Source organism: Jaculus jaculus, chromosome 9, assembly GCF_020740685.1.
Source record: "Jaculus jaculus isolate mJacJac1 chromosome 9, mJacJac1.mat.Y.cur, whole genome shotgun sequence".
NCBI lineage: Eukaryota > Metazoa > Chordata > Mammalia > Rodentia > Dipodidae > Jaculus > Jaculus jaculus.
The window spans coordinates 131948082-131972220 of NC_059110.1; the positions used below are offsets into that span (position 1 = coordinate 131948082).

Genomic DNA, 24139 nt, shown 5'->3' on the forward strand with positions numbered 1-24139 from the left:
AAACCAATACCGGAGTCATTGATAAGACTCGGAGAGGCCGAGCGAGTTGCCCAAGGGCCGCAGCTCAGGCAGGAGTAGAAGCCAGACGGCCAGCCCGCAGGACTGCACGCTCGTCCGCCCTTGTGCTGCCTTTTCCAGACCAGTGCTCTCCCATGCCCAGCGGCCCTGAGGCCTTCGAGGTGGCATCGCTGGCAGAGGAAGAGGGAGAGCAGAAGCCCCTTGCCTTCTCCCACCTTGTCATCGGGCATCTCCCAGGGACTCAGCGAGGGCTAACACCCTGCCCCCGCCCCCGACACACACATCTTGGCTCCGTCTTCCTTCCCCAGGCCTTTAGCTGTGTCCTCCCGTCAGGAAAGATTAAGATCTTCCACCTGGGCTCACCTCTCAGAGGGCATTAGGCATCTGCCAGGGCACAGGCTGGGATGGGGGAAGTCAAGTGCAAGACATTCCAAGGGTCATGGGACCACTTCCCAGGCCCACACACACGGCCAGTGAACTGTCCTTGCCTTGGGCTCCATTCCCTGTGGGGACATGCTCTAAACTAAGCTGCTGGAGGCCTCAGGCTTGCTCAGCTATCCTAAGTCCCCGGGCTGGGAAGCAGAGGCAGCATGCATGCATCAAGCTGAGAACTAACCCCCCCCCCAGAAACTCCCCATTTTTTTATTCGGCTGTGTCTCCCCAGTGCATCCAGCTCGAGGCTGTCACCTTGAAGTGGCTGATACAGCATTTTCTTTTTCTTTTTCTTCCTTTTTTTTTTTTTGCACTAGCATTCATGGGGCTTGAGGATATTGTTTCTGGGTACCCTGAAACCTACCCAGCTTCTCTGACCCTTGACCCAGCTTCTTTGACCCTAGAATCCAGTGGGGCAGGGCTCTGGCATGTGGGGGAGGACAGAGATGCAGGGTGGTAGAGAGAAGTGGTGGCTTGTCTGTGTGTCCTACATACCATTAAAATCCTCACCGTCAAATAGGCCGGAGGCAAGAAAGCGATGCTAGGAGGAGGTATTTTTATATTTATAGCAGCGCAGCCTGGTGCTTTGTAGCCAGGCTCCCAAGAGTCTTCCTTCTTCAGCACAGGGCTTTGCTCTCTGTGGCCTTTCTCTGTGGAGGGCAGAGTTTTGTGATACCAGATGGGGGTCTCTGCTTCTCTAAAGCCACTGGTTTCCCTCCTCAGGGTCCCCACTCTCTCCTTCCTTCTCCCCAGAAGGACGAAAAAGGCAGAAAAAAAAAAACTTTGCTCCTCTCCTCCCCCCTCTCCTTATGCTTTCTCTCTCTCTCTCGTTGACTATAATCATCAAGGGAGGCTAGGCATGATAAAGAACCTGAAAAACCTTCAATGGCTTCCTTTTCCTCTTCCTCCTTCTGCTTCTTTTCCATGTCTTCCTTTTTCCTCCTCCTCATCTTCTTCCTCTTTCTCCTCCTTTTCCTCATTCTTCTCCACTTCTTTGCCTTCCCTCCTTCTCTCTTCCTTCCCTTCTCCTCTTCTTGCTCCTGCTATTCTTCTTCTTTCTCCTCCACCCTCTCCCCAATAGCATTTTCCTCTTCCTCTACCCTCTCCATCATCCTCTTCCTCCTCTCCCTGCTCCTTTCTTCCCCTCCTCTACAGCCAATTAGAAAAGGACCTAAAGCCCTCGGCTCTCTTATCTTCAGCAAGAAGCTTATGATGCTGAGAAAAATTAGGCCAGAGTTCCCATCCGTCAGTCTGGAATCTGCTTTTCAGAAGTAGTGTTCTCAAGATGGGGACCTCTGCAGCCCGTGAACCTGACCTCTGCACTTCCTGAGCCAGGCTGAGGAAGAAGCAGGGGCAGCAGAGCGTGGCAGGTTATGGGGCCACATGGCTGGCTTCACATCCTGGTGCTCTTCCTCTTCACTTGGTAGGCCTGGCACAGGTGATTTTTTTTGTTTGTTTGTTTGTTGTTTTTCGAGGTAGGGTCTCACTCTAGCTCAGGCTGACCTGGAATTCACTATGTAGTCTCAGGGAGGCCTTGGACTCACAGCGATCCTCCTACCTCTGCCTCCCAAGTGCTGGGATTAAAGGCGTGTGCCACCATGCCCAGCTGTACAGGTGATTTTGACCACCATTTCCTAAATCCCTCACCTATAAAGACAAGATAATAATCATGGTTAAACTCTGGGTGACACACACAGACACATCACAGTTAAAGCATCAAAGCTTAAAAGAAAAGATCTTAAAGGCAGCAAGAGAAAAAATGAAAAATGGCCCATCACATACAAGAACCAAACATACACAAACCAGAAGACGAGAGCTGAATTTTCACGAACACACCAGAGCTGAGGTGGCAGTGAGGCCACTAACCAGGAGTCTTAGAGCCAGCCAGACAATCACTGGGAAATGAAGATGAGATAAATAGAACCAGATAAACAAAGACAGACAGAATTTATTGTTGGAAGAACCTCCTGATTGAAAAAAAGGAAGTTCTTGAAGAATTCCCATTACAAAAAAAAAAAAAAAAAAAACAATACTACCAGAAAGGTAATTATACAAGTAATTAAAAAAGTACCATCAGTATATATTTCTTCTGACAATTATAAAAAGACACCAGTTAAACAATATGTATATAATTATATATTTTAAACATTAACAATTTGCAGATATGTACGTAATGTATTTTCATCATAATCCCCTTTCACTACCTTTTTTGCCCCCCCATCCTTCCATGACGGCCCTTTCTCATTCCAACTAGTCCCTCGTCCACTTTGAGGTCGGTTTTCCACTCCTCCACCTTCCATGATGGATGTTTATGGGCCCAGTGTGGTGCAGGTAAGGGCAGCCACTGCGAGGCCGTGAACACAATGGCCCCTTCATCTCTCAAAAGCGGGATTCCAGAGCATCCTGTGGCTCTGACACGGTCTCCTCCCTGTCTTCCACAATGCTCCCAGAGCCCAGGGGCTGTGCTAGACGTGTCTCACTCAACACTGAGCATTCAGTCGTCACTTATTCTCAGTGCTTCGACGGGCTTTGAGCGTACTTAGTCACTGACAACTGCGAGAAGAAACTTCTCTGACCAAAGACGACAGCAGCACAATCTGTGGGCGTGCACACAGATATTTAGAGGGCACTTTGATGGGAACAACATGACCATTTAGCCAAACAGCAGCTTCCTTCCTAAAGCCTATAACCTTCCCAGCCATTGGGTTTTGACTTTCAGTATCTGACATGAAGTCCTTTCTGTGAAGCAAGCCTCCAATCCACTTAGGTTACCCCAATAACCGTCAAGCCTCTTATGTATACTTACATTGTTGGGTTGTTTGGTTTCCCTAAAATTGTAATATTCTTGCCAATCATAACCCAGAAGTGGAGGAAACATTGGAGAAAAGAGCTGGCATCAAGGGATAACTCAACTCCATAGGAACAAGTGAAGATTGGAAAGAATGGCGTAAACATACTCTAAGGACTCCACGCTCTGCCCCAGAGATATCTGCACATCCACGTCTATTGATGCTCTACTCATAATAGCTAAGAGTTGGAATCAGCCTAGATGCCCATCAATAGACGGATGGATAATGAAAATGTGGTACATTTGCACAGTGGAATTCTATTCAGCAGCAGGGGATAAAATGAAATTTGCAGGAAAATGGATGGATCTGGAAATAATTATATTAAGGGAAATGACCCAAATTTAGAAAGACCAAAATCAAAGGTTCCCTCTGATATGTGGATCTTATCTTATAACATTTATAAGTGTGAATAGACAGGGGGCCAAATGTGGGTAAAACTTACAAAAGTGGTGTTGTAGCCAGTTTCACGTTGCTGGGTTGAACATCCAAACCAGATGCAGTTTAGGGTTTTTATTTCAAGCTTACAGATCCAAGAGGAAAGTTTCATCAATAGCAGAAGAAGCCACTTCCATCCATCCAAGCAGAAGGAGAGAGAAATAGCTAGAACACACCAAAAAGCAGTAAGCACAAAGGAGCAGCAAGCAGGAGCTCCAGAGCTCAACCATCTCTGTACACCATTGGGCTGGACCTCAAGATCTCCCCCCAGTGATGCCTCCTCCAGGCAGGTGGCTGGAGACCCAAGTTATAAGCTTTACTAGAACACCTGAGTCTATGGGGAACACACATTCAAACTTCCCCAGGTAGAATGGTAACCAAGAGCAAGCATAAAGAGATGAGCAGGGGCCTGGAGGGATGGCTTAGTGGTTAAGGTGTTTGCCTGCAGAGCCAAAGGACCTTGGTTTGATTCCCCAGGACCCACTTAAGCCAAATGCACAAGGAGACACATGCATCTGGAGTTTATTTGCAGTGGCTAGAGGCCCTGGTATGCCCATTACCTCTCCCTCTATCTGCCTCTTTCTCACTCTCTCTCAAATAAATATATAAAAATATTTTTTGAAAAAAAAAAAAAGAGATGAGCAGGAAGAGTGAAGGGTAAAAGGAGGATATTAGATAGGGAGAGGCCAGTTGGGGAGAAAGTGAGCAATGAGAATCAACTAAAACAAATTGTAGTTGGAAATGCCAGAATAAATGATACCTAATTTCTGTATAGAAACTAACCAAATAAATAAATAAAGATAAATAGAGACTAAATTAAGGGCAGTGATATAACAAATTCTAAATTAAGAGGTTGAGGCAGGAGGACTTCTAGTTTGAGGCCAGCCTGGACTACAAAGTGAGCCCCTATCTCAAAATTTAAAAAGAAAGAATCTATGCACACTTACTGTGTGTCTAGCTAGAGTTCCTGTTCTAGGCTTCTTAATGTATTTTGGCTCATTTAATTCTAAAAGTTCTATGAAGAAGTGTTCTTGTTATCATCTCCATTTTAATTATACTGTAAAGTATTATTGGGAGAACTTGGTAAATCAATGTGTAAATTGCTACAACAGTGCCTGGCATGTGTCCTGGTCCAGGAAATGTCAGCCAGCAGGAGGCAGCGATGGACACCAGAGGGAAGATGCAAGCCTACCATTGAGATGCTAAGGAAAGGTGAGCAGCCTGGCCAGGCTGTCTCTGGCAACATGTATCTGATAGACAACCCATGTCACCAGAATTAGATCAAGTCGAGCATTTTCCTGTCTACATATGTTAAGGCATGGGGTACAAAATTGTTTTCCACTTCTCACTGGCTTTTATCACACCCTGTAGCCATAGCGGCAGCAAGTGTTAGATGCTCAGCGGAACACGGGAGGTGTGAGCCGGAGGAGCGAGCGCCCACAGGCTTCTAATTGCCACCAATTAAGACTTCGTGTCACTGCATTGTGGAGTCTGTAGCTCCCACCATTACTGTGCTGAATCTTAAGGAGAAAGAAAGATATTTGTTTTCAAGCAGAGAAAAAGAGATAGAAGATAGACAGAGAGAATGGGTGTGCCAGGGCCTCCAGCTGCTGCAAATGGATCCCAGATACATGTGCCACTTTGTGCATTTAAGCCAAATGCATGGGTGCTGGGGAATTGAACCCAGGTTGTTAGGCTTTGCAGGCAAGTGCCTTAACCACTGAGGAATTTCTCCAGCCCAGACTTACTTCTTTTATTCTGATATATGCTTTGGTCTGGGGGGCTACATGTGTGTATATGTGTTTGTGTGTATGCAGACACACATGTGTGAGTGAACATGCATGCGGAGGTCAAAGGATAACATTGGATGTTTTCTTCTATTGCTCTCTATCCTTTTAAAAAATTTTATTTATTTAGTTGCAGGCAGAGAGAGACAGGGAAAGAAAGAGGGTGGGAGAGGGAGGGAAAAGAGAAATTGAGAGAATGGGCATATCAGGGCCTCCAGCCACTGCAAATGAACTCCAAACAAATGTGCAACTTTGTGCATCTGTCTTTATGTAGATACTGGAAGTTCATCTTAGATCGTTAGGCTTTGCAAGCAAGTGCTTTAACCACTGAGCCATCTCTCCAGCACCCATTAGTCTTTGAAGCAGGGTCTCTCACTGAACCTAGAATTCACTCACTCTGCTAGACACACTAGCCAGAAAGTCCCAAGGATTCTCTTACTTTCACCTCCCAAATGCCAAGGTCACAGGTGTGTGTCACCATGCTTGCCTTCTATGTGTGTGCCGGGGGTATGAGCTCGGAGCCCCATGAATGATTAGCAAACACTTCCCATCTGAGCCTTCTCCCCGGCTACCAATACTTATTTTTAAATTAAATTTTTTATTTATTTGCAAGAAGAGAGAGAGGGTGGGGGTAGAGAATGGGCATGCCAGGACCTCCAGCCCCGTTGCAAGCAAACTCCAGATGCGTGTGTCTCTTAGTGCATCTGACTTTACATGGGTACTGGGGACTCGAACCTGGGTCCTTCAGCTTTGCAAGTAAATGCCTTAACCACTAAGCTATCTCTCCAGCCCTGATAGATACTTGTAAGGCTATGATTTTTCTTTTAACTCACTTTTGTATTATTCAACAAGTTTTGATAAGGTATGTTTTCATCATCATGTAGTTCAATAAAAGAAAAATCTTAAAGCTAGTCATAAAAAAGGCACATTGGTTACAAAGTAATTTTATATATAATTGAAACCTGCAAGACAGTATTACTATTCCTGTTTACTTCACTATTTTTACTTACCCAGCCCTTTTTATTTTCCTACTTTGATCCTGCATTTCTGTGCTTCAATACCAGACCCTTCTGTTTAAAAAAAAAAAAGTATTTATTTATTTATTTATTTATTTGTAAGGAAAGGGGGGGGAGAAAAATGGGCACACCAGGGCCTCTTGCTTCTGCAAATGAATTCCAGATGCATTGCCACTTTGTGCATCTGGCTTTATGTGGGTACTGGGGAATCAAACCTAGGCTGCAGGCTTTGCAAGCAAGTTCCTTTAACCACTGAACCATTGCTCCAGCCCAGATCATTCTTCTTGAAGAATCTATTTAGCCTGTGTGTGTGTGTGTGTGTGTGTGTGTGTGTGTGTGTGTACGCATGCACACGTGTGTGTGTGTGTGTGTGTGTGTGTGTGTGTGTGTGTGTCTGTGTCTGTTCATGTTTGTGCACATATGTCAAGGCCAGAGGACATCATTGGATGTTGTTCCTAAGGTGTCCACCTTTTTAAGGACAGGTTCTCTCACTGGCCTCAAGCTCACCAAGAAGACTAGACTGGTTGGCCAACCTGCCCTAGGGATCCTCCTGTCTCCTCCACCCCAGCACTGGAATTATAAGAACAGGTCACCACGCCTGTGTCAAACACTTCTTTTTATGTAAGTCTGCAGATGACAAATGTCCTCAGGTTTTGCTTGAAAAGGTTTTCATTTTGCCTTTAATGTTGGGGGATATTTGTACTGGGTATGAAAGACTTAAACTGACAATTATGGAGATGATTCACTGGTTAGGGCAATTGCCTGAAAAGCCTTGGAACTCAGGTTTGACTCCCCAAATACACAGGTTGTGCATGCATCTGGAGTTTGTTTGCAGCGGCTGGAAGCCCTGATGGATTTCTCTCTGTGTCTCAAATAAATAAATAAAAATTAAAGAAAAAGAAAGTATCATATTATGTTCTGACCTTCACCATTCCTGTATCTGGCATTCATTTTTTACTCTTAGTCCTGAATCTTGATATGCCTGGTGACTTTTGATTGAATGCTAGGATTTGTGTGGAAAAATTACAGGAACTCTGGATGGTGTTAACTTCCCCAGAATGGAATTTGTAGTTTTGCTATTGGCACCTGTTACTGCATCCCATCACAGATGGAGACCAGTTGGAAGAGGGGTTTTAATCATTACAGAAGCAGGACTATTATTCGTTCACCTATAGGATGAGCCTTCTCAGGTTCCCTGTTTGAAAGTTTGGGCTATATTTATGAGACCTGTCATCCTCGGTGGGCCAAGGTGAGTTCTCACTTTGATACCATGGCATTGTAGTGATCTGCGCAGTCCTTTGCCTGTTCTCTCCGACTCCACACCATCTGAATCAGCACATGCTCCACCTCAAGTGCTAAAGCAGGCTTGTCTCAGTGCCTTACCTTCCTGTCAGCTCTCAGGCTCTGTATCCTCAGTTTTCTCTATCACAATCCAGTACCTTCAAGCTGATTTTTTATATTTAATCCAACTGCTCTAGTTACTTTTGACAGGAGACTTGGTCTAATATCATCCCGTTTGTCACAGCCACAGTTAGCTATTTTTTTTTAATTTTTTTTTTTTTTTGAGAGCGACAGACACAGAAAGACAGATAGAGGGAGAGAGAGAGAATGGGCGCACCAGGGCTTCCAGCCTCTGCAAACGAACTTCAGACGCGTGCACCCCCTTGTGCATCTGGCTAACGTGGGACCTGGGGAACCGAGCCTCGAACCGGGGTCCTTAGGCTTCACAGGCAAGCACTTAACCGCTAAGCCATCTCTCCAGCCCACAGTTAGCTATTTTTAATGAACTACTTTAATCATAACCAGAAATGGCTTTACAAATTCCCATTGATGGCTTTATTTTTTTTAATCAGAATTGAACTGTTTTAATTGTTATAGCTGCTTTATGCGCATGAATGCCTGGCATTTTCCACTCATTCATCTCCCTCTTTAAAATAAATTTTCAAGTTATCTGCAAATTTTTCTCCTCCAGGCTAAACCCAAAGTCATATGTTCTCTTCTTTAAAAAATAACAACTCATTATACTGAATTAATTAATTAAGTTAGAGAGAAATTTGTTTATGTTGTTGGTTTTGGTTTTGGATTTTTTTTAAAGATATTAGGAACTCTTTTTAAAAAGTATTTTATTTATTTATTTGCGAAGGATGAAAAAGAGAATGGGTCCACCAAAGCCTCTTGTCATTGTAAGTGAACTCCAGATGCACAAATACACCACTTTGTGCATCTGGCTTTATGTGAGTACTGGGGAGGATCCAGCTCAGGTTAGCAAGCTTGCAAGCAAGAGCCTTTAACCAGTAAGCCATCTCCCCAGCCCAGCGTACCATTCTTTAGCAAACCCCACTGCACAGGAAACAAGCAAAGCCCAAGTACCAAGTTCTCAGTGGAGATAAAGGAGAAATTTTCCTGATTAGGGAAGGGTAAAACTCTGTCTGTGCAGTGGGTCCTTCATGCACCTCAGGCAGCAGGGGTAGAAATACCTTTGAAATATTCTACACTCAGTCTGATGGTACTTCTAAGATTGCTAAAATGGTTCATATCCTTTCAAAATTCTACATGGAGGAGTTTATCATGAAAAAAAATAGCAGATGCCCTCAGATATTTAGTGGTAAGAAAATTTATTCATTGTTGTCCATAATGACTATTTTGGAAACAGCTTGTCACCATTTGGTTAGTGGTTCTCCTACTTTATGAGATGTCCATGTCTGTGATAGTTGATATTGTCAACTTGACAGGATCTAGACTCATCTAGGAGACAAATCTCTGAGCTTGTCTATGAGGGAGTTTCTAGATTAGGTTAATTGAAGTAGAAAGACTCTCCCTAAATGTGGGCAACAACATTCAGTAGGTTGGGGTCCTGGACTGAATAACAAGGAGAAAGGAAGCTGATCACAAGCATTCACTGGTGTCTGCTCCTTGGCTGTGGATGCCACGTGACTAGCTGTCTTACATCCCTGCTGCCGTGCCACCCATGATGGTCTTAACCTCAAACTATGATAGCCAAGATAAGTGCTTCTCTTGTTGCTGGGATAAAACCATTGACCAGAAGCAGCTGGTGAAGGGAAAGGGCTTGTTTTGGCTTACATTTTCAAGTTTCATCATGGCAGGGAAAGAATGGCATGAGCAGACATCCAGGTGTCACATCTTGTCACATCAGCAGGCAGGAAGGAAACAGAATGAAATCCTGAGCACCCAGTGGGCTAGAATAGTAAAACTCCAGGCCGCCCCTAGCCACACACCTCCTCCAGCAAGACCCCATTTCCCAAAGTCTCCTCCATCTGGGGATTAAGTACAAGACTCAGTCACAAACACATGAGACTAGGGGGGACATTTTATGTTCCAACCACCACACTTTCCTTCCTGCTTTTGTAAGATATTTTGTCACAGCAAGGAAAAAGGTAACTAGTATAATAGCCATGCCTGTGGAGAAACATAGATGATTTACAAAACATCTTGTTGGACCTTCAGCAAAGTCATGGTCATCTCTGCCACTAGATGGGACTCCTGGCAGAACAGTGTTCCTTGATGATTGCCCATGATGTTCTTGGTCCTTATGGAAATTGATCCATTGGTCACATGCTGCCAAATTAAGGATGGGAGGGGTTTCAATAGACATTGACCTCTACTCCCTCCAGGAAGTTTTGGGGACAAAGTGTGACAAGTTTGTGCCAGAGCTCTGTATCCTCAGCCCAATAGCCCGAATTCCTGGCAGACAGGCTGGTTGTAGCTAATTCTTAGGAGAGAGAGTGCTTAAAATGCAGAAAGTGTACTCCTTGGGTCTTTCTTTAGTCAAAGGACAGGGAATCCTTGCCCAGTAATTCTCAAACTCTCTAAAGAGCATCAACAAATATGGCATTTAAAAAAAGCTTGGTGAGGCCAGCGGGGAAAACAGGCCACTAATCATCATCCCAATCAGCATTAACATTTTGGTGAAGGCAATGTCTAACCAAGAGGGATCAAGTTGATTAAGTAATATTGTAATGACATTGAAGTCTACAGGCTTCAGGCAACACAGTCCCTTCTGAGCGCTACTTGCTCAATACCCTTGCAATCACTCCCTATGCATTTGCTAATAAATTACTTATTATCTGTGTCTACAGAGATGCTAGTCTGCCCACCAAGTGCATATTCTTTATAATAGTACAAAGAAATTTGACTCTTCTTAGAAGAAAGACCTGAATGCCTGAAAAGTGGTTCGTGTGGAGGTGGGAAGGAGACTAGAGGGCTAAGACTTGGCAGAGTGGAAATGAAAGAAAACATTCAGATAACAGCTACCCTAATAAGAGGGAGGCTGGAAAACTAGATGGTGAGGAGATTCCAGGCCATTTTGCCTTTATTTGCCGGGGTTGTGGGGGAATGCAAATTTACTTTATTATATCTGCTCTGTTTTCTACCACTCTCTGAGACTGTGCTATTTCTCTGATGGCCCAAAGGTATACCAGAGTCATTTGATTACACTTACAGAAATCCTCACCGTACCTCTTTCACACATGAAGAGACTGAGATTCACAGTGATGATGTGACTTGTCCGGGATGGTACAGAGGACAGGCAGCACCCTACACTGACCTCCTTGACCCCATATGCCCACAACACCTCCCATGTGACTGTACGCTCCAGGGGCTGAGCTATGACACTCATCCTGTCTTTCTCTCGGGATGCTACATCCTGAGAAAAGTCACACCTTGAATTTATAGCATATCTTACTGAAGTGAATAGGGAAGAAGGAAGCTATTTTGGCAAGTTCTGTGTGTCAGATTACCTTGAAACATACTGGTGAAAAGTAACCAACATTTTGTTTGGCCTCCGATTGAAGGAGAAGGGTGCCAAGAATTGGGTAGTGCTCAACTAGGGAGTACTATATTAAACTTTTTTCAGATATTTTATTTATTTATTTGTTTTTTGTTTATTTATTAATTTATATGCAGAGAGAGAGAAGACAGAGAGAGAGAGACTGGACATGTCTAGCCACTGCAAATGAATTCCAAAGGCATGCACCACTTTGTGCATGTGGGTACTGGGGAATTGAACCCAGGTTGTAAGGCTTTGCAGGCAAGCACCTTAACTGCTGAGCTGCCTCTCCAGCCCCTATTTTAAACTTTCTAGGGACAATCTTCAGACATCTACACAGTGTACCCTGATCATAATCTTCTCTCCCCAATCCCTATCCTGTCTATTGAACCACTCTTCTTTCCAGCTAGTCCCTCTTCTATTTTCATGTAAGCTTTGGCCCTTCATCCTCCATGACAACATGTTGGTGGCCTCAATGTCATGTAGATTTTGTGTAGGTAGTGACAGCCGCTGTGAAGTCATCAATGCAACCACCGCTTTGCGTCTGGAAGATGGCGTCCTGAAGCACTCCTACCCATCCTTTGACCCTTACGTCATTCCTGTCATCTCTTCCCTGGTGGTCCCTGAGCTTAGAGGCTGTGATAGAGGTGTCTTCAGTTGGGCGGTCTTACATGGGCTTTCCCACACAGTTGCTGCTGTATGCCGTAGTTATCTGAACGCTTGATCAGACTGGGTGTCCATCAAGGATGACTCCATCCCAGTGCTGACAGCTCTTGCTGGCCGTCAGACAGAACATCTGTACCTAGCCACTAAGATGTACGTCCCAACCACAGGTGATTTTTGCCCTTACAGAGACATTTTTTGTTTGTCAAAACCGGGGTGCTGTTGGCACCTAATGGTTAAAGGGTAGTAGTATTAGTTGGGTTACACATTGCTATCACCAAATATCCAGAGGGAAATTGCTTAAGGGCTGGAGAGATGACTCATTGGCTAAGGCATTTGCCTGTGAAGCCTAAGGACCCAGGTCTGATTCCCCAATACCTACATAAGTCAGATGCACAAGGTGGCGCGTGTGTCTGGAGTTCATTTGCAGTGGCTAGAGGCCTTGGTGCACCCATTCTATCTATCTATCTATCTGTCTATCTATCTATCTGTCTGTCTGTCTGTCTGTCTGTCTGTCTATCTATCTATCTATCTATCCATCCATCCATCCATCCATCCATCCATCCATCCATCCATCCATCTCTATCTGTGTATTATGCTGTCTCTCTTAAATAAATAAGTAAGTATAAATAAATAAGGTGGTTTTTAATAAATAGCTTAAGTAAGGAAGGGCTTATTTCAGCCTGCAGCTCCATGGGCTACAGCCCACATGACAGGGAAAGCGTTACAGCAGGAGTGGGAGCCCAGTAGCCACATTGCAAGCGTCGTCAGAAAGAGACAGGAGAGAGGAGAGAGGGAGCAGGAAGGAGGGAAGAGCTAGCTGTAAAACCTCAGAGCCCACTCCCAGCGACCCACTTCCTCCGGCAAGGCTCTACCTCCTAAAGGCTCTGCAACTGTCCCAGGCATCACTGGCTGGGGATCAAATGGAGACACTGCACAGCTAAACATCATACAGCGTTCACATTAGTCCCTGTACAATTCTCCTGTACAAAATGTCAGTAGTTCGGGAAAACCCCACTCTAAAACATGGCGATGTCAGCGTGGTCAGGTTTCTTAGGATGGGGTTGCTTTCCCATGTGTGGGCTCCTGAGAGAACCAGGCTAAGTGTGTCCCATTCCGTATCCATAAAGGCCCATAGCATCACTTCTGTGTACTGCATTGGTCAAAGCAGTCACAAGCCTGTGCAGACTTTGAGGGGAAAGGGACATGGATCCTACTTCTCAATGGGAGAGTACCAGACAACTGGGATCATGTTTTAACTATGACACAAGATAAAAGGCCAGCCCGGGGGGAAGCAGGGCCATGGGGCTGTTCTCTGTCACTACCTCACCCTACTGGCCACTGGCCATGCTGGTGCTGGGACTCTGGACCAGCTCAAAGGAGCAGCTGCTGCACTGGCTCCAAAGCCTGGTCAAACCCCTCATCAAGGCTCTGCTGGCGTTTCCTTGAGCCAGCAGGAAAGAGAGATCAGGCTGTTGTCAATTTGACTGTCCTACCACTTCCTTTCTCATCTCTCTAACTAAACCCAATCCATTCCTTCTGATTTCACAAACACACACACACACACACACACACACACACACACTTATAACTTCACCTGTCTCTGAGTCCCAAGTCCTTTTGTCATTGATTTGGGCAGGGAAATGTACCATTAGTGATTTAATCTCCACAAGACATTTCTCCCTAATTGCTAGTAATGGATGCTAATAAGCAACTGTTAATTCCTGATCATTAACAACCTAATTCTTGGAGGTAATGGAATTGGTAATCATTCTAAACAATTTAAAGATGCCACATCCCTGGGCCCCATTTTCCAAAGGATGACACTGCATTGTGTAACCTCCAGTCCTGGAATGAACTGGCCCACTTCATTTTTGTTGATGAGGGCAGTAGCTGGAGAACTGATCTTTCATTTGTTTCTTGTCTGGCCATTGAAATAATTCATGCTCCTTTGTGGACCACAGAAAACTGTAAAGAACATAAAATATACATAACCTTATTACGTGGAAGCAGCTCCGGTCAACATCTTGGCTTGTTTCTTCCCAATCTGTGAAATTTTTACATTGTCAGGCTTGTGTTAAGTGCGTGGCTTTGCGGACAGCTTTTTTTGCTGACCATACCAGGGCATGCATCTCCGCATGTGGTGGCAACTTAGACATAAATGTCTGTCTCCCCATTAGAAAACAATGCCATGCGGGTAGCAGAAGAGCCATGCAAAAACAGGAGCTTGAACAAGTTCCCTTAATTATGTGGGAATTGGGAGCACCTCCCTGACCAGAGCATTTCCAGGGGCCTCCTGAAGACACAGATGGGAAAATGTGTACACGTGCATGCCCCATGAAACAGGAAAAAAAGACCAACTGCTCCACGCTCATATTAACGGTGGTGTTTTCAGAGAGGGAAAGTAACCGTGACTTTCGTTTTCCATCTTACAATTTCCAACACGGGACAGAGCGAGAAGTGTTTTAAAAGGGTTCAAAGATGGGTGTGGTGGCTCGCACCAGTAATCCTAGCACTTGGGAGACTGAGGTAGGAGGATCATTATGAGTTTGAAGCCAGACTTGGATATAGAGTTGCAGGTCAGCATGAGCTTAAAAAAAAAAAAACATTGGCTCAGCATTCAAAATACTTACATTTGTGTTATTTTCCTCCAAGTGACAGTTGGGTCTATTTTGGTTATTCTACCCACTGGAACCTGGTTGTTTTATGAGGCAATTGAGGGAACTTAGTCCTGCCGCCCCACAAGGTGGTTTTCAGAATGAGAAATGTCCCACCATGAAAATGGCACCAGAAATGACACCCTGTGGGAATCCCCAAAGCATTCTCTGGTTTAGTCCTTAGCACTTGGCCACTTACAAAGTTTTCTAAAGACCTGTGTCTTATACATTTATAGATTCCTTAAATGTCCTACTTAGATGTCTCTCCTGCATCCCAGCATGCCTTGAACTCATTCATCTCTTCAGTGGGAAACCATATAGTCTCGGTATAGATACAGGCGTTAGACCTGGTCTAAGTCCCGTCTGCCATCCACAAATGGTGTCTGCACGTTGCTCACCCTCTCCAAGCCAGTTTCCTCCCCCAGGAAATGGGCCAAATAGTATGTGCTCATAAGGTTATGGTGAGGTCTTAGTGTGATGCTGTGTATAGAATGCTTTACCCATTGCATGATGGTGAATAAGGTAATTTATTGATAAACAAGCATGAAGGGAGATGGAAAGTTGACTCAGTGGGTAAAGTGTTTAGCACACCAACCATGAAGACCTGAGTTCGGAACCCCAGCACCCACCTAAAAGCTGAGTGTGACAGCACATGTCTATAACTCCAGAGCTGGAGAAGCAGAGACGAGAGGACCCCTGGTATTTGCTGACTAGCTGGTCTAGCCAAATCAGTGAATTCCAGGTTCAGCAAGAGACCCTGCCTCAAAATTTAATAAAGTGGAGGACAATTGAGAGAGGCATCCAATGTCGACCTCTGGCCTTTATATATGCATGTGCATGTGAACTCATACATATGTGAGCCCACACAAACAAACATGCATACATGGGCTGAAGGGATGGTTTAGTGGTTAAGGCATTTGCCTGCAAAGCCAAAGGACCCACGTTCGATTCCCCAGGACACACATAAGCCGGATGCACAAGGGGCACATGTGTCTGGAGATTGTTTGCAGTGGCTAGAGACCCTGGAGTACCCATTCTCTCTCTTTCTCTTCTCTCTCTGCTTGCAAATAAATAAATAAAATCATATATATATACACATATATATATGCACATGTGCATGCATATGACACACAATGCAAAAATTAAATATCTAAATAATAAAAAAGCCATAAGTAAATTTGCAATGAGTAAGATTGTTCCTTTTCACCCATGTGCAGTTTCATAAAGCTCTTCCATATTCTGGACAGGGATAAGACGCCTGGCGTTCTGCTAAGCACACTCCAGACTTTAGGGTCTGCTCTTGTAGAGAGGCAGGTCACCAATGGCCTCCTGTTTTGCGTCTCATACTTATATACTGCGATCTAATCTCCTCTCCACTTTCATTGCTCCTAATCTCCAAGACCTGAATCTTTGCCATCTCTGTCAAGCTTAGCATTAGAATTGGCAGCTCAGCTCCCACCCAGTAGCAGCTGGCGTATTTCAGGAGCTCTGAGCTGTCTGCTCTGTAAGAAGCAGGGGCTTTAGTCCATTGTTGCTGAATAGTGATGCCTAGCACCGGGCTCCAGCGTCAGCCATTTCAAAGCACAGGCCCATCTGCATTGTGAGGTCGATCCCTCCAGCAAGTCTACAGAGTGGAGAGAGCAGGTCACCTTATGCTTCACAGGGGCAGCATCCTTCCCAAAGTAGGCTTCATGGAATATAACTCCATTTTGGAGTCCAATAAGCTTGGAAATTTTTTTTAATTTATTTATTTATTTATTTATTTGAGAGCGACAGACACAGAGAGAAAGACAGATAGAGGGAGAGAGAGAGAGAATGGGCGCGCCAGGGCTTCCAGCTTCTGCAAATGAACTCCAGACGCGTGCGCCCCCTTGTGCATCTGGCTAACATGGGACCTGGGGAACTGAGCCTCGAACCGGGGTCCTTAGGCTTCACAGGCAAGCGGTTAACTGCTAAGCCATCTCAAGCTTGGAAATTTTTGATATAAGCTAAATTAAGCAAGCTTTTCAGTCTTCGATATTGCATGCAATGTGGTTCTTCAAGAGTAAGATGCAGTGCCTCCCAGCGCTATTTTTTCCAGATTATTCCATGGAACTATTGCTCCACCTCCCATCCTGTTGTGCACAGAAGGACTTGATATTTCATTTTTCCCTTCTTTGTCAAAGGTAACATGGGAAGAGTGTTAAACCACTACACCCTCCTTCCTTGTAGACATGCCACCTTTGAAGATATGGAAGTGTGCTCACCTACACCTCCAGAGAGCCAGTGTGGGGCTCACTCTGGAGACCCATCAGCTCTCCTATGGTCAGCTTCAAGATCAAAGCCGAGGTCAGTGTTGTGGGATCAGGGTCAGGATGCCCTTCTCTTAGAACAGCACTAAGCACTCTTCTCCTCTTCCTGCGGCGAGCTCTACTCTGCAGAATAATCTGGAATCTGATGCCTTTCAGATGGCTCAGTATCTACCTGTCCCTTGGGTCTCAGGTAAGGTATGGCACCATCCCTTAGAAGGGTTCCTCAGGATGCCACCTAGGCCCTGAACTTCTTTCCTGGGCATCATTAACATCTTGTTTCTAATCTGAAAGCTGCCAGCAGCATGGGAACCTTGTGGGCAAGGCAGGCTTGGGTTAGACCCCTGTCCACCGTGCTCTGCTAGAAAGGTCCCTGTCTGTATCTGAGCTCTTGTCACCCGCAGGGACTCTCTTGCGATGCTGTCTCCTGTTTGCTTAGCAGACAATTCACCTGGGTCTGGTTAAACTGTGGATTCTGATTTAGAAGGTGGACTTACTACTTTCCTTGTGTCTGTTACAAAACACCCACCGAAGCAACTTTGAGGAAAGAATGATTCGGGCTCATGGTTTCAGCCCATCAAGATGAGGAAGTCATGGCAGAGCTGCTGGCAGCGGAAGTGTATGGCGCGGGCTCCTCACATCTTGGTGGAGCAGGAAGCAGAGAGCAGGAGCAGGAGCCAGAGCAAGATAGCACCTGCAAGGCCCGTCCCCCGGGACCCACTTCCGCTAGCTCAGCCATAGTCCCAAAGGTTCCACGATCTCCAAACGGAGCACCACCAGCTCAGAGCCAAGTATTTACACACACGAACCTATGGGATAGCATTTCAGATCCAAACCATGCAGAAAGGTGGAGAGGCAGAGAGTCTGCTTTTCTCACCAGCATCCTGGTGATGGCAATGCTACCAGTCCATAGACCAACTTCAGCTTCATGTTAGAATTATTTGGATGGAATTATTAGAATTATTTGACATGTTTTAAACATCCTTGCTCATGCCACAGCTGTATCAGAATCTCTACATGGCACCCAGAAGTCAGGAATTCTTACATACTGCCGGGGTGAATTGAGCCAGGAAGCCCTGAGCTTGGCTGTGGACTCCATGAGACTTTATCTGCCCTAATCACCATTGCTCCCCCACTCTGAACCTGATGCCTGGCCCCGGAGGTATCAGGTAAGTTCATGACTCACCTTGCACAGATTCTCAGCCCCTCTCTGGCTGATTCAGAGCTGCCTCCTGCCATTGATGATCTCTGAACAGGAAATAGTCAGTCCACTTCCAATTAGATGGACTTGAGGCCTGTTGAACTTGTCTGGTGGGGTGAGGCCTTCATTTGTGCTGACCTGGTCCTCTATGATTAGAGTCCCATAGGAAGACTTGACCCCAAGCAGCCTTCTCTGCCTCTTCGTGAGGCTGCTGCTAGCTCAGTCTTGCTGCTTACACCAAGCTGATATGACATACTGTTGTCTATTCCTGCTGTGCTTTTCCTGCCATAATGCAATGTTCTCTTGAAACCGTAAATATAAGTAAATGCTTTCCTCCCATAAGCTGCGTTTGGTTAGGTGATTTCTCCCAGCAATGAGAAAATTACTGCTGTTTGCATTTTTTCTTTACTTTTATTTTTATTTATTTATTTGAGAGGAAGACGCAGAGAGGGAGAGAGAGAGAATGGGCATGCCAGGGCCTCCAGCCACTGCAAACAAACTCCAGACACATGTGCCACCTTGTGCATGCATGTGGGTTACATGGGTCCTGGGGAATCGAACCTAAGCTCTTTGGCTTTGCAAGCAAGCATCTTAACCACTAAGCCATCTCCCTTGCCCTATATTTGTATTTTTTATGTGTGGCACAGTGGATTGCTGAGTGGATGGGTGGATGAGTGTATGGGTGGGTGGATGGATGGATGGATGGGTGGATGGGTGGTTGGATGGATGGATAGATGTATGTATGGATGGATGGATGGGTGGGTGGGTGGGTGGGTGGGTGGATGGATGGATAGATGGGTGGATAGGTGGGTGGGTGGGTGGGTGGGTGGGTGGGTGGATGTATGGATGGGTGGGTGGGTGGGTGGATGGATGGATGGATGGGTGGGTGGGTGGGTGGGTGGATGGATGGATGGGTGGGTGGGTGGGTGGATGGATGGATGGATGGAGGGGTGGGTGGATGGATGGATAGATGGGTGGATAGGTGGGTGGATAGGTGGGTGGGTGGATGGAGGGATGGGTGTATGGATGGATGGAGGGGTGGGTGGGTGGATGGATGGGTGGATAGATGGGTGGATAGGTGGGTGGGTGGATGGATGGATGGATGGATGGATGGATGGATGGATGGATGGATGGATGGATGGAGGGGGAGTGGATAGTTGGTCGGTAGTATGCAACAAGAGAGACACCAAGGACAGATGTCGTGGCCTAAAGAAAAGCAGTGAATTCCTACGGGGCTGGCCCCTGTGTTAAGATGGCCTGTCATCCAGGAAGTTGTCTGGTGGCTCCTATTCCTCCACTGAGCCAGATGGGATTGACTTCATCCTGCTTGCTTACCCTCCATCCTTGTCCCCAGAGCCCACTCCACCCCTGTGGGACGGTGACGGGAGGCCACCCAGTGAGCATCGGGAAGATGAGCGCCTGCGGGAGGAAGGCCCTGACCCTGCTGAGCAGCGTCTTTGCCGTCTGTGGCCTGGGCCTTCTGGGCATCGCGGTCAGCACGGACTACTGGCTGTACCTGGAGGAGGGTGTGGTGCTGCCCCAGAACCAGAGCACTGAGGTCAAGATGTCCCTGCACTCTGGCCTCTGGCGGGTCTGCTTCCTTGCAGGTGAGGGTGCTTGGGCTGAGAACAGCCCTGCCCCAGGAAATAGCTCCCCAAAGAGAACACCCCCTGCTTAGAGACACTTAGGAAATGCTTAGAGATATTCCACGCACAATCCTCACAGACTGTGGGCAGTGCTCCCTACAGCCACCAGGACCCAAACTCAGGATAATCTGTGGTGATAAAGACTTGAGCAAGCCTTCTCAGACCCTACGACTTCCTTCCCTCCTGAAAGAGTGCATCTCCCCCACGCTGTGCCTCCCAGGGCTAAATAACAATAACACTTCACAAATCTAAAATCCTGTTTCTTTTTGAAAATTTTTATTTATTTGAGCGAGAAAGAGGCAGATATATATATAGAGAGAGAGAGAATGGGCATACCAGGGTCTTCAGCTGCTGCAAATGAACTCCAGATGCATGTGCCACCTTGTGCACCTGGCTTACGTAGTTCCTGGGGAATCAAACCTGGATCCTTTGGCTTGGCAGGCAAGTGCCTTAACCACTAAGAAATCTCTCCCCCCCTCCGCCCCATCGTCCCCCAAAAATGTTATTTCCTGCATGCCTCAGTTCCTTGAGCTATTGATCTCAAGTAATCCTCCCAATCACACTGTGAGGCACGCTGAGTGTTTCTACTTTACAAGTGAGGAAATGAAGACTCGGGCAGATTAAGTAAATCTCCTGAATTCCACTTCACTTGCACTTACAAGTTTTCAGGATGGCAGATGCCCAAATGACAAAGAGAAGCACAAAGTGAGGTCCTTCGGCTGTTCAGGGGGCTTTGATCCGGCCTCTCTGTGGACCACTGGGCTTTCCTGGAACCCCACCAGTTACTCCAAGAACCCTGTCCTTCACACCTTTATCACAGCCCAGTTCCAGCCCACAAAAGATGAGTGTCCCTATGTCCTACAATGCCAGTTGCAAGCTGGGCTTGGTATCTTCTTGCCTTAATGCCAGGGCTTTGATGAATGGGCTGGTGGTTGCATGGGGATTAACCGGAGGGATGCCTCCAAGCCTAGCCTCCTTACATCACTTGCCAAGCCTGCTTTAGAAGCACTATGCAACTCTCTGACATCATCTCCCACTGCCCGAGACTGCTGCCCATCTCTGCTTAACTATGAAGCAGTATTTCAATTCACAAGGGTCTGGTTTGCAAGGTGGTCAGTGAGGGTTGAGGGGTTCTGTCCTATGACACCCACACTCATGAATCTGGCTCAGCCATGCACCACCATCAGTTTCCTCTGCTTAAAAAGCAGTGAGACTGAGCCTGGAGAGATGGCTCAGTGGTTAAGGCATTTGCCTCAAACCTAACGACCTAGGGTCAGTTCTCCAGTACCCACTTAAAGCCAGTTGCACCAAGTGACACATGCATGCAGCGTTTGTTTGCAACAGCTGGAAAATTTTGTGTACCCGTTCTCCCTCTCTCCCTCTCCCTCTCTCCCTCTCTTTCTCTCCCTCTCTTTCTCTCCCTCTCCCTCTCTCTCTCTCTCTCTCTCTCTCTCTCTCTCTCTCTCTCTCTCTCTCTCTCTTTGTCTCTCTCTGCTTGCAAATAAGTAAATAACAAAATTGGAAGTCTCATAGTTCCTGTTACTAAAACTTACTGTATAATAAAATTAATACTTTAAAAAAATTCAGTAAGACTGCACCAGACTCTTGCTCAGCACAGTGCTGACCTCTTTCCATGCTTTAGTCCATACTCCAGGAAGGAAATGGTATCAGGACATATTCCCACCCATCCTGTGGGCCACCAGCCAAGGACAGGACCCTTCCCAGAGTTTGTGTTCATCCCAGAAGTGAAAACACGATGGGCCAAGGATCCCAGAACCATTTGAATGCACCTCAAGTCCATGTTAAAGGAGAACATAGAAATAATAACAATTCTTGCCTCCACAGGTGAGGAGCGAGGACGCTGCTTCACCATAGAATATGTGATGCCCATGAACTCCCAGATGACGTCCGAGTCTACAGTCAATGTCCTGAGTACGTACTTTGAGCATTTTAACCTAGGCCACTGGCTGGACAGAGGGAAGAGTTAGGTGAGCTGCGTCCTCTCTACGGCAAATGCCCGCGGCCTCAGATGGTTTCTCTGGCCTTGGTTCACCAAGAGTCTCCATCTCTGTGGTCCCAGGCACTAGGATGGGCGCCTCACCAGAGTTGGTGCTGACTCCCAGAGAGAACTTGCAGTGTTAGAATACAATCATCCTCGGGTGGTCTGGAAGGAGTCAGTTATATAAAATAGTGCAGTGCTTGAGTATAACTGTCTCGTGTCCCCTTCACACTTTAAATCAGCTCTAGATAACTCATAATACCTTCTACAATGCGAATGCTGTATAAATCATCGCGATGCTATGTTATTATTCAGGGAATAACAGCAAGAAAAGAAGTCTTCACATGTTCCATGCAGACACAGCCACTGTAAGCTTGACTACACAGTGCACATCAGGAGTAGCAACCCTCCGCAGTGTGCACTGCATCTGTGGATGCAGAACCTGTGGAGATGGGGGGCCCGTGACAGTAACGGGGGCCCACACAGACACCACACACCCACACACTTACACCTCCATCCCCAACCAGACTGCCCTTACTTCACGCCGGCCACAAGTTCAGTGTGTGCCAGTTCTCTGCTCGTGGCTGGGACAAAACACCCAGCCAGAAGTAGCTAGTGGTAGGAAAGGGCACATTTCAGCTTACAGTCTTGAGAGGAAGTTTCTTCGTGGCGGGGAAAGCATGGCCGAGCAGAGGCTGGGCGCCACATCTTGTCACTGTGGCTGGGTGGTAAGCGGCAAAGAGCGAGCTGGCTCTAAGCACCCAGTGGGCTGGGCTGACAAACTTCGAGGTCCACCCCCAGTGGCACATCTTCTCCAGCAAGACTCCGTCTTCCAAAGGCTCCACCAGCTGGGGATGAACCTTAATTAATCACAAACACATGAGGCATTTCACATTCAAATCACCAAACCAGGCCATCTGCACTTCTAACCCACCGGCTAAAAATATGAGGACTCTCACTACTCCCTCATTTCCGTAGTTCGCTAGAACAACTTGCAGAACCCAGGAAAGTACCATCCCCGCCATATTTGCCACCAGAGGAGCAGCTAAATGAAGAGGCACACAAGAAAGGGGCCAGCAGGGTCCTGCATGCAGACCTGAGTCTGTGACGTCAGGATGTATCACCACTCTGACACGTGCCAGGAAGCCCTGCTGAGCTTTGGCTTCCGGAATTTTGATCGGGTTTCATGACATGGACACAATGGGCTGAATTACTAGCCGTGTGGTTCTCCTCAATATTCAGCCCCCGCTTCTACTAAATCTCCAGAGGTCAGGCCACATAGCTCAAAGCCAAAACTTTTTAGACATAGTTGCTTTTTCCTGCCCCTATCCCAAGTCACCTGTTAACATAAATTCAGGTGTGCTCAGAAGCCCACCATCAATAATAGGCACTCCTCTCACTTAGGAATTTCTTAAGATTTAAAAATGTCCTCTCAGTGAAGCTGGAGAGATGGCTTAGACGTTAAGGCACTTGCCTAGGAAGCCTGTAGGCCCAGGTTCTATGCCCCAGGGCCCACGTAAGCCAGATGCACATGGTGGTACATGCATCTGGAGCTCATTTGCAGTGGCTAGAGGTCCTGGTGTGCCCATATTTTCTCTCTCTCTCTCTCTCTCTCTCTCTAACAAATAATTACAATTACCTCTCAAGGACATTTATTATATAACAAAAATCCCCCAACTAATTCTAAATTAAAGAAGATACAGGCCAGTGACTATCCACTACACCCCCCCCATAGCAAGCCCACACCCCTAGAAATGGTGAATCTCCCTGCACAGGGCTCTAAGATGGTGTGACCAGGCACTTTCACAGCTGCCATACAGACAGTAGTCATACTGGGCTGCTCACTGGGGGATCAAGTAGGGCTAAGGCTGTGAGGATCTGTTGGTAGACATTGCCAGAACATTCTATTTGAGATGAAACATGGCAAATAAGGCCAGTGGAGGCTGACAGGGTGTTCTTTTGTTGCCTGAATTAGAAATGATTCGCTCGGCCACCCCATTCCCCCTGGTCAGCCTCTTCTTCATGTTCATCGGGTTTATCCTGAGCAACATTGGACATATTCGTCCCCACCGGACCATACTAGCCTTTGTCTCTGGCATCTTCTTTATCCTCTCCGGTGAGTTGTGTGGTTTTCTCTTCATACGTGTTGGGCTTTTGACTTTCAACTCCTAACTGACTCTGTTTTAGGAAGCCCTGGCCACAAGTGCGGGTCAGAGCTATGGGACATGGCGTGAGTTGTTCAACAACCTAAGCAGGATTGAGTCAGAGCTGGAAGAGGTATCTGATGTCCCCAGGCCCATCCATGACCTCCCAGAGGAGCATCTGAGATTCCAGAGTGGTGAGGGGAGCCCTGATGGGCTCC

The 24139-nt window shown here is 46.5% G+C and overlaps 1 protein-coding gene across 2 annotated transcripts in view; it reads left to right on the top strand.

The window, feature by feature from the left end:
- Cacng5 (calcium voltage-gated channel auxiliary subunit gamma 5) overlaps nt 1-24139 on the top strand; it is a 51218-nt gene that overhangs the window by 21225 nt on the left and 5854 nt on the right. Inside the window, exons 1-5 of one of the 2 annotated variants that reach the window (XM_045159795.1) lie at nt 16915-16971; nt 17931-18100; nt 19487-19739; nt 21624-21710; nt 23753-23893. In XM_045159795.1, coding sequence (XP_045015730.1) covers nt 19544-19739; nt 21624-21710; nt 23753-23893 — 424 coding nt within the window. In that variant the 5' untranslated portion in view covers nt 16915-16971; nt 17931-18100; nt 19487-19543. Of the gene's footprint in view, nt 1-16914; nt 16972-17930; nt 18101-19486; nt 19740-21623; nt 21711-23752; nt 23894-24139 lie in introns of those variants that run through there. The other variant, XM_004655130.2, reaches the window with a different exon arrangement.